The sequence below is a fragment of the Canis lupus genome, chromosome 3 (assembly GCF_011100685.1).
Source record: "Canis lupus familiaris isolate Mischka breed German Shepherd chromosome 3, alternate assembly UU_Cfam_GSD_1.0, whole genome shotgun sequence".
NCBI lineage: Eukaryota > Metazoa > Chordata > Mammalia > Carnivora > Canidae > Canis > Canis lupus.
The window spans coordinates 18,349,450-18,365,845 of NC_049224.1; the positions used below are offsets into that span (position 1 = coordinate 18,349,450).

At 35.9% G+C, this 16,396-nt stretch overlaps 1 protein-coding gene across 1 annotated transcript in view; it reads right to left on the reverse strand.

Annotated features, from left to right (window-relative positions):
- ADGRV1 (adhesion G protein-coupled receptor V1) overlaps nt 1-16,396 on the reverse strand; it is a 518,581-nt gene that overhangs the window by 349,241 nt on the left and 152,944 nt on the right. Inside the window, exons 53-58 of the mRNA XM_038532347.1 lie at nt 12,496-12,642; nt 9,569-9,824; nt 7,603-7,805; nt 6,246-6,422; nt 5,571-5,753; nt 3,149-3,328 (exon numbers count right to left, since the gene is read on the reverse strand). Of these exons, the coding sequence (XP_038388275.1) occupies nt 3,149-3,328; nt 5,571-5,753; nt 6,246-6,422; nt 7,603-7,805; nt 9,569-9,824; nt 12,496-12,642 (1,146 nt within the window). The remainder of the gene's footprint in view (nt 1-3,148; nt 3,329-5,570; nt 5,754-6,245; nt 6,423-7,602; nt 7,806-9,568; nt 9,825-12,495; nt 12,643-16,396) is intronic.

The window sequence follows — 16,396 nt, forward strand, 5'->3', positions numbered from 1 at the left end:
GGCTCCCCACATAATACAGACCAAATGTGCCCTCCTAATTATCTACAGCCGGCCAATTTAGTAAACCCAAATTTGAAAGAGGTTTTTTTTAACCTGCCATAAAGAGAGAAGGAAACTCAGTATGTTGATTTACCTGTACCATTTATTTTTTACACAAGATCCTTACTAAGAGATTTAGTGCAACTGAATTGCATACACTGACTCTGTAAAACAAAGTCCAAACTGAGCCTATAATATCCACCTGTTATGTAAATATAAAAATATAACATAATCTTTTCCACTTTTAAGACAGACACTGAAATGCCTAATACAAAGTTGTTGTTGTTGTTTTTTTCCTGAGATTTTGTACTGGTACCCAGAGCAGAGATTTACAGCCAACTAATATTTATCAAGCTTCCATTTTATGTCAATTCTGGCATACATTTTATTTTATTTAAGCCTCACAGAAACTCGAAGAAATCTAAGGGCTAGATATATGCACATAGTTGGAGAAGAGGAACCTCCTCTTGTGGTTCAGATGCTCTGACTCCACATCCATTGCTATTCATACCACTTCTCAGAGAAGAGAAATATCAAATAAGAAGCAAACAAAGTGAGAAAAAAGAAATCCACTATAAACTTCTAATTCATATGTAAGTCCTTTTTGTTTCCATAGATATTCCATAGATAATGACATTTGAGTTGAGGTTTCACAAACAGATTTCTTGAGCCTCTGTTATGGTCAGTGCTTTGGTATACTTACCATATTGCCCTTGGGAGCAGCTTATTCATTTTGACAGATTTCTACCAACAATCTTTCCTCACTATTCTTAAGTTCTAAATCTAATGTTTCATTAAATAATGCTAATAAAATGTTCACTGTATACATAATACTGTGTATCTTAGATACATGGTAAAAGATAAATTCTGTATTAGAAGGGCCTTTGGCAGTAAGAAACAATATAAAAGAAGGAGCCACAAAGTGCTGAGCAACAAGCTGCTCCTGATATTATAATGAAAAAAACAGTAACTGGCCCCCTACTGAGTGTACATCCCAGTTGCAAGTGCTTTATGTATGTTAACTCGTTTACTCGTCACTTATAAGAAATAACACAGGGATTGAGTAACCTCACTCTTACTTCTGGATCACAAGACAAATTGGAAATTTGAAGTTATCACAATAAGATATCAATTTCCAGACCAAATGTGCACCAAAGTTGATGACAGTAGTTAAGATAAAATGAAGAAACAAAAATTATTTATGAGTAGCAATATAACTCTTCATTTTCCCTGACAGTGAGATAAGCTTCTAAACATACAGTCTAACACCTAAGAGTCCAGAAGCATGATCAAATTAAAAGTGGAAACATTATTTTAAGGTTTTCCCATTGAAGATTTGACTGAAACCCTAAACATTTTATCTAACCTCAGAAGCTAACAGAGACAAGTTATAAAAGTTAAATTACATATTTATATGGATTAAAATATTTCTTTTCACATATGCAAAGAAAAAAGCATTGTTGAGATACAACAAAATATTAATGATATCCATATCTCAAGTTAATAATAATATGGATACTTTTTACTTTTTTTTTTTTAGGATTTTATTTATTCATGAGAGACACACATAGAGAGAGGTAGAGACACAGGCAGAGAGAGAAGCAGGCTCCATGCAGGAACCCCAACATGGGACTTGATTCTGGGACTCCAGAATCACACCCTGGGCTGAAGGCAGGTGCTAAACCACTGAGCCACCCAAGGATCCCCTTACTCTCTTCTTTATGCTAATAGTTTTATGTTTCCCAGACTTTCATTTTGCTGAACAAACATTCACAGCCACTCTCTTGTGAATTTACCACTCCTTACAAACACTTCTGCTTATTCCTTCCCCAAAAGGGTCTCACTAAACTGTAGCAGAAGTGTGTCCTGTCCCTCTTATGGTCTCATTCTCTTACGAAATTGAAATTTCAATAATCAAATCATTAGGCAATTATTACAGTTTATTTAAATTTTGAAGCATCTGGGAAGCCCAGCCCTAACAGGCAAGCTTATAGGTTTAGCCTTGTATCCATAGAACATTAAAGATAATTAGCATTAGAGCAAACTGTTTATTATTTTAAAATGACCTATGATGAATTACTGATTATCTATAAATGATCAAATAAAGAGACTGGTGACCTATAGAGCCAGAAAATTTGTATATGTCAGAATTACCTACATGTATTTATGATTATTGCATCCTGGAATTTCCTTTGAAAGATAAAGTCTTAAAAATTATAACATAAAGTCATCATGATAATTATGGTATAGTTTTAAAAATTCATTTTATTTTTAAGATGTAGAGGTCATTTAGTACTAGCCACCAAATCTGGCTGCATAAATGATTGGTTAAGCTTTTTTTCTCTCTCTGCAGTTAAACTGATAAAAATAATTGCCTTCCCTCTTGCAAGTCTTGGAAGGAGATAGCCCTGGGAAGTAAGAGGGAAGAAAGAAGAGACAAACACTTAAGCTAGGGTGACTGTGGTGTTTGTTCAATATAAGTCAAAAGAGAGTATCAGAAGGGTGGGCAAAATAAATCCCTGCCCCCCCCCCTCAGCTAAATGTATCCTAGGGTGTAACACTTAGATCTATTTTAGAATCTTGGCTTGTGACCAGAATGGGGGATTGGCAGCAAGACAGACTGAGAACAGAACGTATGGACAAAAAGTGGATCTAGTCTATGCTACCCAATAAATAAGAATTTATGGGCAGCCCAGGTGGCTCAGTGGTTTAGCGCCGCCTTCAGTCCAGGGCGTGATCCTGGAGACTCAGGATGGTGTCCCATGTTGGGCTCCCTGCATGGAGCCTGCTTCTCCCTCTGCCTGTGTCTCTGTCTCTTTCTCTCTGTGTGTCTTTCATGAATAAATAAGTAAAATCTTTAAAAATAAACAAACAAATAAATAATAAGAATTTGTTCCTCCTCATAAATGCTGATGTAAGAGTACTCATCACTGTCAAACAAACATACATGAAAAGATTGGCCCTTAATTCAATAGCCAACTCTAAGTACTCTTGAGCAGAGAATCATTAAGTGAGCAGTAACAGTTTTTTTAAAAAATAAATCTTTCTTCTAAAAATTACAAAAATTAGTCTAGAAGAAGGCATCCTCTCCCTGATACATGTAACTTACAGTCTTTTCTTCAAATCCAAATACTCCAAATGGAGAATCATTTTGTGGAATAACAACAGTTAGCACAACATCATCACCAAGCCTGCCACCTCCAGCTACCCTGATTAAGGAAATATTGAATGTCTCCATGAGTTCAAGTTCAGCATCATCAATTATGGTAATTTCGATCACTGCAGTAACCTACAAAAGAAAGAAGAAAGAAAAGAGGGAGGGAGAGAAAGAAGAAGGGAGGGAGGGAAAGAGGGAAGGACAGAGAGTAAGAAGCAAGGAGGATATAATGTAATAGCAATTTTTGATCATATATAAACTTTTAGTTGACAGAAAAGTATTTTTTGTCTAATTATGTTCATAATACTATTTTAAAAATATATAGATTACAGAGATTTTCAAAGTCAGAAATTTACAGTCTATTATTTTCAAGATAAAGGAAATTATATATGTAATAAAATATAGCATTATTTATGTATACAAAAAGCATGAAGCCTGATTCTTGAACAAAAATATTTAAAATGCCACACAGGGTGTAACAACCATTGCATAAGCATAAATCACAGAAATTACCATTGTCTTTGGCAGTTAGAATAAATCCCTTTGGTTTCAAACATCACTCTTATAATGGTAGGAAGAAAACCCAAATCTGCTGTACTTACATATTTATGATCAGGATGTCATTCATCTGTCTGGGTCCATGTTAAACATTTTTATAACTTACAAATAAGTAAAACTTGGCCCACCTTGTGATTTCACTATTGGTCATAAAAACATTCCAGTTGTGGGGCACCTGGATGGCTTAGGTGGTTGAGCCGCTGGCTCTTGGTTTCAGTTCAGGTCATGATCTCAATATCCTGGGATCAAGCCCCACATCAGGCTCCCTGCTCAGTGAGGAGTCTGCTTGTCTCCCTCTCCATCTGCCCCTCCCCTGCTCCTGCCCTTCCCCTTTCCCCATTCTCTCTATTAAATAAATATGTCTTTTAAAAAAATATTCCAGTTGTATCTCCACATGTAAAATCTTTCCTATATCTCAGAGGGAAAGTCCAGTATTTTGACACAGACATTTACCAGAAAATGAAGTTTTTCTACCTAAATCTACCTAAATCCTTTAATAAAAGAGCAAAGCAAGAAAACTGGATTTACACTCACAGGCAGAAACTTAAGCAAAACCAAATGTTAAATGGAAGCTTAATAAAATGTCTGCACTTTGGGATGCCTGGGTGGCTCAGTGGCTGGACATCTGGCATGATCCCGGGGTCCTGGGATTGAGTCCTGCATTGGGCTCCCCTCGGGAAGTCTGCTTCTCCTCTGCCTATGTCTCTGCCTCTCTCTGTGTGTTTCTCACGAATGAATAAATAAATAAATCTTAAAAAATAAAATAAAATGTCTGCACCTCAAATCTATACTGTAAAATACTGAGTACCCACCCTAGAGAATGTTAACTTTAAGAATGATGATGATCTTCAGGCACTGTTAAATAATGGGATTTCAACCTTATATACAAAATAAAACGTTGGTAATAAGTAAAGGTGGAAGGCTATTTTGATGAAAAATCAATGTCTTTCTACTTTTAGTGTAAAAAATCTGCATTTCCCCCCACCTTTTAGTAGGAAATGTTTCAAAGTTCTAAATTTGTTAAAAATTCATAATCTCAAATATTAACAACATAGACCATTATGTGTAGGAAAGTCTAGATCTGTATGGTTACTTTTCAGCAGCAACTAATAAGTTGATGCATACTGTACAAATTTGTCTTGGCAAAATCAGACTTTGTGTAGGTGGATATTGCCATTTGAGGCTATTAACATTTGCAAGGTTATTCACATGCTTTTTCCATTTATTGATTTAAAATTTTATGAAAACATTTATACTTACATATTACAAAATGCCCACTTTGCAAGACTTATAACCCTTAGAGAATGCTTTGGCCCAAATCTAAAATACTGTTTTTCAATTTTTCCAGTTTTAATTAGTTTTTCTATCATTTTAAAAAGTCTTGTTTTTAATTATAACAAAAAGTTTTAGATATTAAAAGTAATAAATGTGCACACTTTTAGTGCAAACCATAAGTAAATAAATACCTATACTGATAAGCATTAAGAAATAAATAAAATAAATTAACCTAAATAGGAATAGTGAAATTCATCAGGCACTTTTTAAAATACATTCTTAGGCACTTCTAAGTCATTTATTATTCCCCTTTAACTTCTGCTTAAAATAGAATCAGGTGGGGAAGTTCAGAAAAGGGTGGGATTCTTGCCTGTTTATGTTCTTTTCCTATGTCCCTTAACAAATTAAACATGTTAACTAATAATAATTCTGTTTGGCTTGATATACAAAGTATAATACACTATGCACATTCACTCAGTGAATATCTATAAAATGTTTGAAGTACAACCAAAAATTGTTAATATGTTCGTGATTAGCATACTTGTTTATCTGCAAATTCAAGAATCCCATGAGATGGCTTAAAGTCTTCCAGGCCAGCAGTGTCCAATGTTGCCTTCCAATAAACATTTACTGCCCCAAAGCTTCCAGCCAGCCGGACTACAGGAATCTGAAGAACATTCAGGGGCGGAGGCACTTCATAGGCAGAAATAACTCCACCAACATCCTTTAAGTAAAGAAAATAAGTTAAAATACAAGACAAAATTAACTTCTTATGTGTCATCACTTTCTAAATGAATTATTCTTCTAATTTACCCTTCAAAGTACAAATCAATCATCAGATATAAACATACATAATAAATTTCAGAATTCCCACATTTTTTTAAAGTTTTTCAATTTATTTATTCATTTAAGTAATCTCTACACCCAGTGTTGGGCTTGACCTCACGATCTAGAAATCAAGAGTTGCACACTCTTCCAACTGAGTCAGACAGTTGCCTCTAGGACTCTTACATTTAAGTGTAATGAAAATAATCTTGCTTAATCGTTTGTTCTAACACAAAGAGAACTAAGAATTAGTCTATAAGATAAATTTTAAGACAGATATTTATAAATATCTACAAGGAAAGCCAATTATTTTGCAGAAAATATATGACATTGGTCAAGTCAGCATGTAGAAGCTTCTGTATTACTATAAATATATTGAAATTTATCTCACTCTGGTAACATGAAAGTTAAAAATTCCTCTGGGATCATCATTTTCTTCAATCATTATTTCAACTATTTCTATCCCAGGCCTCCGCACACTTGGCTGTCCTGCAGAGAAGTCAGAATTCACCAGGTACACATCAGTGATGTTGACAATAAATCCTTCCTCCAACTCGGGAGCATCATCCTGGGGTGGGGGTTGAGGGGTGAACAGGAGAGAGATTATGTTCTATTTTTAAAAATACACTGAATTTGCCTTGGAAACCTGATATTTTTCAGTGAGAAATAAATGGCTGCCTACAGGAATGAAAAGCTCTTTCACACAAACAAAAAAGATTCCTTTTCATATTTTAACACATTCCCACTGACAACTTCAGAATCTTAGGGGATATTCAAGGTTACTGGTCAGTTTTTAATTGAAGCCTAATACTTAATAGCAAGTAAAATAATTTTTAAAAATCCGTCACACAATTCTGACCATATTCTATCAATATGTTTTTTGTGTATAATACACACCCCCAAATATAGGAAAAATGGTAAATGCTACATACATCTTAAAAGTGAAAGCTTTAGACTTGTAAATCTAGACATTATTCCTATATTTTAATTAACTTATTAAACACTGTTACTTTGTTTTGGAATAGGTAATAAAAAATTTCAAAAGACAAAAATAATACATAATGAACAAGGCAGGAAACTTATGTTTTGTCCCATCCCACATGTCTTTCCCAGAATGTCCTTTCCAGAGGGTACTACTATCTATTATCACTAATAACACTATTAGTAACACTGATGTTACTATGCTGCAACGTTATCTTTGTCTAATAATATAGGACGTATTTATTTTAATATTATTATATATAGTATTGTAATATATACAATATTTAGTTATAATATTATAAATAACAGTATTTACTACTGTCAGTTTCTTGTGAATCATTACAGATATATACACCTTTCTCCTTACATACATGAAAGAGCACTAATACCAGATCTAAAATCTCTGAAGAATATTCTTGATTTGAGTAATTGTATCATGACATGAAAATACTGCCCTATCAAACCAACAATAAAAATAATCTGATTAATTTGGGCATTTCATTCATTTGCTCAATACTTTAACAAAACCAACCAACAAAATAGTGGATCCAATCAGATATGCAATTAAATCCTGATTCAATGCTTCAGAGGTCATTCAAACAATATTCCAGTTACAATACTCACAATTTTACATTTGAGAGCAACCTTTTCAAAGATTTTTATCTTTAAGAGCATCACACTTTTCTTTCTTTTTTTTTTAATCACATTTTTATCTCTAACAGCATTTTCCTTTATCTTACATCAGATTCACTGCAGCCTAAACTTACCGGCAAAATGGCAACTTTGACATAAGTTTCTTTTACGTTTTCTTTCATTATTATTGTTGTTTCTTGTAGCACATAATCTTCATTCTCAGTAGCTTGATTATTGACTTGCAATAAGAAATTGGGTTTAGCTATCAAATGAATGGCAATGTCCCCAAGCAGTCCTTTATTTCGAACAATTGGTAACTGAAGAATGGTGACATTCTCTGAGAAAGACAAGTAAACAAGTTTTTCTCTGTGTATTCGATACCACTCCAAGCACTTAAGGTGGAATGTTCTATACTACCCTAATGTATTCTCCCAAGGAGCATTCTGCGCTTTATCCTCCTTGCTCTAAAGTTGTGCTGACAATTGCTACACATTATATCCCAGTTGTGAATCCTAATTTTGGGTTCTCTAACGCACTCTCCTATGTTGCATATAACATGAGCTTTAATGAAAACGGCTGAAAGTCTTAGGAAAGTATATATGTGCAGATTGACAGTTAATTACAAATGCTAAGAAGATTCTTCAAAAATGAAAAACTATGGGGCCCCTGGGTGGCTCAGGTGGTTAAGCCTCCAACTCTTGATTTCGGCTCAGGTCATGATTGCAGGGTCAGGGAATCAAGCCCTGCATCTGCACTTAGCACGGGGTCTCTGCTCTCTGCCTCTTTCTCTCAAATAAATAAAGTTCTTTAAAAAAAAAAAAAAAGAAAATGAAAAATTAAACACACAAACTCATTTAATAATCTTTAGAAGAAAAATAATTTTGTTCTTATAATGAGGGGTCTATCACAAGAATCAAAGTATTTCATGGCATGAATTTTTTAACTTAATTTTTTTCATTTTTTAAAATTTTACTTGCCATATAAATGGGCCAAAAAATGCTTGTCAATCTTTCCCACTGGTCAATCGTTCTAATAAACTAAAATTGTGTTTTTGTTTCCAGAACACACAGCACAATTTGTGGCACTTATTAGGTGCTTCAAAATGTTTCTTGAATGAATAAGTGAACATATTTTAAGTCTCCCACTTCTCTTCCCATATATACAGTCATATAAAGGCCCAGGTACATGATTATATGCCATTCTTTTCACATCAACTATTTAAATGAAAGGTCTTTGAAAGATATGCACATTTCTGTCTGAAAATTCTAGAGGCTTCACACTGCATACTAAAGATACACATATGTTCAAATATATTTGTTCAAATAAGTCAAATGGCCTTTATCTACAAAAATCTATTTATCCTACAGCTGCTCGAATAGTTATTTAGGAAAAGATTTCAGCACTAAGCTTAAGGGAAATAGGGACTGGTTACTTAGCACTTCACAAAAAATGTATCATTCTAATTACTGCTTTGGGTTTAACAATTAATACCCTGAGTTCCAAATACTTCTCGCTGTGTTGCTTATTGTCCCTATAACTGTTGAAAATCTACCTAGAGGTATCTGGATGTAGAAAGAGAACAGGGCAGCCCGGGTGGCTCAGCGGTTTAGCACCACCTTCGGCCCAGGACGTGACCCTGGGGTTCCGGGATTGAGTCCCATGTCGGGCTCCCTGCATGGAGCCTGCTTCTCCCTCTACCTGTGTCTCTGCCTCTTTATCTCTGTCTGTCATGAATAAATAAATAAAATCTTAACAAAAAAAAGAGAAGAGATAAGTAAAGAATGAAGAGAAAGTAAAATAAAAACCTATCACCTTTACTGTAATGATTAAACTATTAATGTCTCTATTACGATAGCAAGGTCTCAAAAGAGTAAAGATGTTTCTTATAGCACTATTGCTGAGTGATTATATGATCATAAAATTTAATAAACAGATAAAAAGTAAAAAGGATTGAATATGATCTGTTAAATATATATATATATATTTAACATATATATATATATATATATATATATATGAAGGGATTTATATTCCTAGTAAACATTACAATGAAATTACCCAGTAAAACTTACTAGACCCTGAAAAATATTTAACACTTACCTTTAGGCTCTGCTACTCTAACGAAGAGAAATTCAGTATGCCAACCCACCAAGCCATAAGGTGAGTCATTGGGCAAAGTCGTTATCACAGATTTGTTTCTTTTCTGATCAATGGTAGCACCTTTTGATGGGTCCTCAACTCCTTCTGTGGTAATTCGAATGAGTGTTATGCTCACAATCTCTGATAACTCTGGAACATCATCAGCAAGAATAGTCAGCGTGATTGTAGACAGTGCCTGACCTTCAGAAAATGAGATCTAAAATTTTAAAGAAAGAAGATTTTATTTATTTTGTAATTATCACCGTGCATTTTCAAAAGATTAAGTTTTCTTTCAATACTGACCACAACTTATATAACAAGAGGGATTTAAGTGACACAATATGATTCTACAAATCACTCAAATGTTTTTCATATTAAAAATGGAAGATTGTAGGAAAAAGAAAAAAAGTAAACCATTATGGAAACTCAATCTGATAAAACATGCAGCTGAACTGTCACATCCTGAAGGCTGCATTCTATTAAAATATAGGGTACACGGTCTCTCTGGGAGTCTAAGTCCCAGATACCGTATTTTTAAAAAATCTGTAGAAATAAAAAAAGTTGACATATTAAGTTTAAACATTTTTCCCTACAAAAATTTTGCCAGGTTTGCTATTTCCTTTGATTAAACTCTGAATAGATGTGTAATTTAACAATGAATCAACCAAAATAGAGGTAGAGAAAGATTAAAAGAGATACAAATCAAAGCATCTCTCTCCTCCTGCTGTGCCTCTATTGTCTATAGTCAAATCCAAATTTTCTAAAAGGCATCTGAAATCCTTTCTGATAGGGCTTCTGTATGCTCTTTGAATATTATTTCCCAGCTCTCTCCATTTGCTCTATTCTCTAGCAACACGACTACATACTGCAATCATTCAAACTAGCATTCCAGGCCCATTTTGTTGTTCATCTCTCCACCTTAAGAAGGTAGTTGATATAAACTCAAGAGCTTTATTAATAAAATCGGGGTCAGAAAATTACTACTCTTTGGCCAAATCCATTTTTTTTTCATCAAGTTTTACCAGAATACAGACAAGTTCATTCAATTACATACTGTTCAACACTTTATTGTGCTAGAAAACTAAAGTTGGGTATCTAGGAAAGAGACTATAATAGCACACAAGTCTAAAATATTCACTATCTGGCCCTCTATATCAATGGTTTACTGAATCTTGAATAAAACAATTAATTCTTCCAAATATAGTCTACATTTAATATACTATTCTCCATTTAAATAGAAATCATTTTAGTCATGTTTATATAAGAAAGATTATTTGTGAAAATACAATTCAGAACATACAGAACCTGATAAATACAACTTATATAGTTGTATAAATAGATCTGGTAATTTGTGTAAAGTAAATATTCAATGCAATAAAATTTGCCATAACATTTTTAAGACACTGAAGCTCTAATCTCCTTTCAAACGATACAGAAACCTAGAAATGGTGGGTCATAACATTCACTTGTCGTTTTGTGAGATAATTTCATGAGAGATCTTTTAAAGGAACTCTTCAACGAAGTATTTGGGGAAAATACAGGGATAAATCTATGAAACCTGAGATGAGTCTAGAAGACCACCCATCTTCCAATTAGGAACTAAAGGTTCTTTAAACTCTCTCTTTCCATTTGCTTCTCTGACCCAATTCTGATTCCATTCTTCAACCAGTGCCCCAATTTTATACTATTTTCCAAGAGTAGATAAAGTGATCCTCTGCCCAAATCCCTTCTTGGGACTGATGCACCCATCCCCCAGCTAGTGGGAATAACAGCTTTTACATTTCTCAGTGGGAGCTGCCTTCAGCTGTAGCAAACTTTCACTCAAGGTTATGCCCCACTCAATGTGGTGTGAGGTCTAGGATGGCTAAAACAGGGATGCAAAATCTCAGCCTCCTTGCTCTAACTGAAACAACTCCAAAGGACCAGCTCAGCTCCAGAACTTCCTCAGAGACTCAACCTCAGGTACAACTACCCAGGGATCAACATTCCCCTCTGCACATCCCTACCTTCCTTGTTTCCTTATAGTTGTGTCTCCCCAGGAATTCACCCACAATCACAGAGTCTGTCTACAGGAAACTCAACTTACATCATTCAGCAATTCTAATCTACTTTTTCATACATATGTCTACCTTACATAGATTTGTTCCCTACTGGGACACCTGGGTGGCTCAGTGGTTGAGCGTCTTTGCCTTTGGCTCAGGTTGTGATCCCAGGGCTGGGGTCCAGGGATCGAGTCCCACATCGGGCTCTCTGCTTTTTTTTTTTTTAATTTTTTAAAATTTTTTTAAAATTTATTTATGATAGTCACACAGAGAGAGAGAGGCAGAGACATAGGCAGAGGGAGAAGCAGGCTCTATGCACTGGGAGCCCGACGTGGGATTCGATCCCAGGTCGCCAGGATCACGCCCTGGGCCAAAGGCAGGTGCCAAACCGCTGCGCCACCCAGGGATCCCAGGCTCTCTGCTTCTTCCTCTGCCTATGTCTCTGCCTTTCTCTGGGTCTCTCATGAATAAGTAAATAAAAACTTAAAAAAAATTGTGCCCTATTTACTGCTTCCATTTTACCCAAATCTTGAAACCATATTTCCATCTCCAGTTTGATTGGTTTTATCTTTCTGAAACTGTAACACATCCATAATTTGGCCAACAAAAGGGATGATTTTTTTTACAGACAATTTTGGAATTACAGAAAAAAAGAACAATAATCACAACATTAAAACTAACATTAAAGCTAACATTAAATTGTATCCCTCTCTACAGTGATTAATAGGTTCCAGTGTTGACATGGTTAAACTCAAACACTTCATCCTTGAAGTAGGGTTTGGTCCCATGCATCAATAGTAATCATAATTTAAAAGTGACTCTCCTGCAATTTTGTAAATTACATACCACTCCTGAAGTAGGAAATATATCACTAATACTTCCATCAGCTTCCCACGCTACGGTTACACGACCATACGTTCCTTTTAAGCGCTCAACATTCAAGGTTATGAGGCTATCTTGCTCCATTTCTTCTACTTGCTTATATAATGAATTCTGGAAAACACACAGGAAGTCACAAGGGATTAGATGAAATTACCTAGGTAGGTTTTTATTTCATGCTATTGTGTGTGTGCAAACTTCACACTACTAAGCAACATGATACATTAAAACAACATGATACAAGTGAAAAATATAGTTTTATAAAACACAGCAATATACGATGACCATGTTTTAATTTGAAATACACTTTTCAATAACTAAAAGTAAATTAAAATGTTAATCATTATAGGGTTATTTTTACTTTGTCTTCTTGTTGCTCTTATTTTCAAATTTTTTCAATGAACATAATATTTTCACATTCCAAAAGCATACCTTTTGGAAAGCATCATACATAGCATCTAGAGTTCATAGAAATGAAAGGACATAGTCAGGAAATAAGGAAAGTCTTCTTCCCCTGTATAACTTCTGGCAACCCCTCTAGGTCTTGATTTCTACTTTAAAATAAGCTTTTGGTCTACATAGTCTCTAAAATCCCAGTCAAATGTAAAGACATCATGAGAATCAGGGCACTCTTTCTGATCATTTACAAATGCCTCTTACCCTTAAGTTCATATCCTCTCAAATGTTCTGCAGGCTTTGCGGTTTCCATTGATGGTGTTTCATCTTTAGCCCCTGGTCTTTACAACTATTTTTCCTGCCAGAAATATCCCCTGGCCCTTTTTTCACTTAGACTCTGCAGTCTCTTTCTTCTGTTCCAGACTGATTTCTACCTCCCTGTGACTGGAACTCCTTCTCTAACATCTACAGCTTGCCAGCTGCTGAATGAGCTTTTGCTCAAAATTAATGCTCCTTCTTACAATACCCCTAGTTTATCCATAGCTCCTTCTTACAATACCCCTAGTTTATCCATAAGTAATAAAGGAAGAATGTGGAGTATAAAGATTTTCAAAAATCTTTCCAGTAATAGTTTTAATTTTCTTGTCTTTTTACAATGGTAATCTGAAAAGAAATTCCTCCATGAATTTCTTAAAGCTTCTGAAAGCTTCTACATGGAATGCAAATAGTCTATCGGATGGATATCAGATGGCAGGCAGTGTTTTACACTGTATTTTAACATATTGTTACAAATATTACATAGTTATAAAATCTTGCTCAAAGTATTCAAAGTTCCTACAGAAAATATCTTGATTTAAAAACATGCATATAGGGGTACCTGGCTGGCTCAATCAGTAGAGCAGGTGACTCAATTTGGGGGTTGTAAATTCAAGTCCCACATTGGGTTTAGAGATTACTTAAAAACAAAAATCTTTAAAGAAATAAAATATTCATATAATTTGTTCACAAAAAATATATGCATTTTCAAACAGAAGTATCTCTGGCAATGCCCTTTGTTGATAAGGGTTAGAAAAATAAGGATTTAATACAGCCAAAAATTATCAAGAAACTCTCTTTATCTACTAAATCTTAACTTAGAACAGGCTGTCCAGACACAAGAGGCCTGTACTGAGAAATTCTACTGAACGGACTAAAAGAACCCAGGATTAAACCACAGTGCTTTAATGTCTCTAGAATAATCTTAGAACAACTTCCAAAAGGAGAAATCTATCATAGAAATGTGCTCCCCAGCTGCAGCAGGGCTCCAAGGTGAGAAGATGAGACCATGTAGTAGGGCATGTTGATTCTTGCTCCAGGCTCCCCAGCTCTGCCCTATATATTTGTGTGACCCTGAGAAAGCCATGTGAGCATTCTCTCCTCTCCCCTGCATAACGATGGGTTCTTACTAAGCATCTCCTATGTGCCAGGCACTTTTCTGGAATAAAGTTATGAATAAAGCAGTAACTCAGTCATCTCTCACAGCCTTGAATTCTAGTAAAAGAAACTGACAATAGACAAAAAAAAAAAAAAAAAAAAAAAAAAAGCCCACTATCAGTTTCATTAAGAACAAGGCAGGAGAAAATAGATACAGAATGATGGTGGGGAGTTACAATTTTTAATCCAGGAGGCCCTTCTGGTAAGGTGTCATTTCAGCAGAGACTGGCAAAAAATGAGGAAACAAGTCATGTGAGGACCTGGTGGAGACAGAGATAATTTTCCTTTTTCCTAACCTTCCCCACAACAGCTCATGCCTTAGAGCTGCACTGTCCTACACAGGAGCCACTGGCCACATGTGGCTGTTGAGCACCTAAAATGTGACTGGTCTATAACTGTAAAATGCAGACTGGAGGTTGAAGACGGTATAAAGAAAAAGGATATAAATTATTCCATCAATCATTTTATGTTGGTTAATATGTTGAGTTATGTAAAATAAAACATTAACAAGAGTTTCACCTGTTTCTATTCTTTTTATGTGGCTAAAAAACTTAAAGATATGTATATGGCTCACAATATAATACTGGGCAGAGCTGCCTCAGAGGAAGCTGACCTGCCTTTACCTCCAGAGAGGGGCTAGACTGGGTAACAGGGTGATCTTACCACCCCTGCAAACAATTGACTCAGGGCCTTAGCACATTCAAAACTCATCTCATCCCTCAAATCTGCTCTTTCTACAGGTATCCTTATGTCACTGAAAGGCAAATGTCTGCTTCCTGTAGCTCTGTGGTTTTTTTGCTGAATTACTGCACTAGTTTCCTGTCTATTTCTGTCCTTGCCCACTTATAATCGAGTCTCAATTCTATGGCCAGAGTGGTTCTTTTAAAATGTGAGCCAGATGAAGTTGCTCTTCCACTCCAACCCTTTCCCTCGGGGGCTAACTTCATTACAGTATGCAGGAGCTTGTGCAGGAGTTGAGTTCACATAGTAGTCTCCCTATCCTTCCAAGGCCTGCTCTAACATTGGCCCTCACCCGGTGTCTAGGAAGTTGGGTTTAGGAGGATTCCCACTATTCCTGGGACTCATACTGGCTCCCTATGCTTGAACTGTACACACAATGGGGTTTATATTGAACACCTACTTTCTCTCTGGGAGTCTGGAATTTTGGCACGTGTCAGGCTGAGGGTGCCTGCATGATTAGTCCCCAGTTAAGACCCCAGGCACTGAGTCTCTAATGAGCTTGGATGGCAACACATCTCACATGCTGTCACAATTCAACTCAGTGCTGGGAGAATTAAATGTGTCCTGTATAACTTCCCTGAGAGAGAGCTCTTGGAAACTTGCCCCTCATTTCCTCCACACTTTGTCCCATAAGTCTTTTCCCTTGATGATTTTTGCTTTGTATCCTCTTCTTTGTAATAGATAAATCCTAGTATGAGTATGACTAAACCTTGAATCCTTTGAGTCCTCCTAGCAAGTCACCAAACCCGTGGTTACTACTGGGGAAGCCCATAACAGGGCCCTGGCCCTTCACCTCTTGGGCCTCATCTCTCCCTCAAACTCGGATTTCAGCCACAGTGGCTTCCTTGATTCACCAAATGGAGGCCTCACTTCAGGGCCTTTCATCTTGTTCATGGCTCCCCTGCCTTGAATGTTCTTCACCTCTCTCCCCCAGGCCTTTGTTCTAATATCACTTCTTCAGCGCCTCCCTCCCTGACAGCCTATGTTTTATTTCTCTGCACACAACCTCAGTCCCCTCTAAAACACTGTCCATCTGGCCTCCCCGCCTAACGTTCCTCCAGGGCACTTACTGCCATCAGATATAGTAGAGATGTCTCACATGTCTTTGTCTACTGTATGTCTCCCTTTGCCTCCTCTACAATTTGGGACAGTGAGGGTAGAGATTTTTTACTATTTTATTTTTTGATAGCATCTGAAACAGTATCTGATACATAGGAAGAGTTTGCTAAGTAATGGCTACATGAATGAATAAATTAAT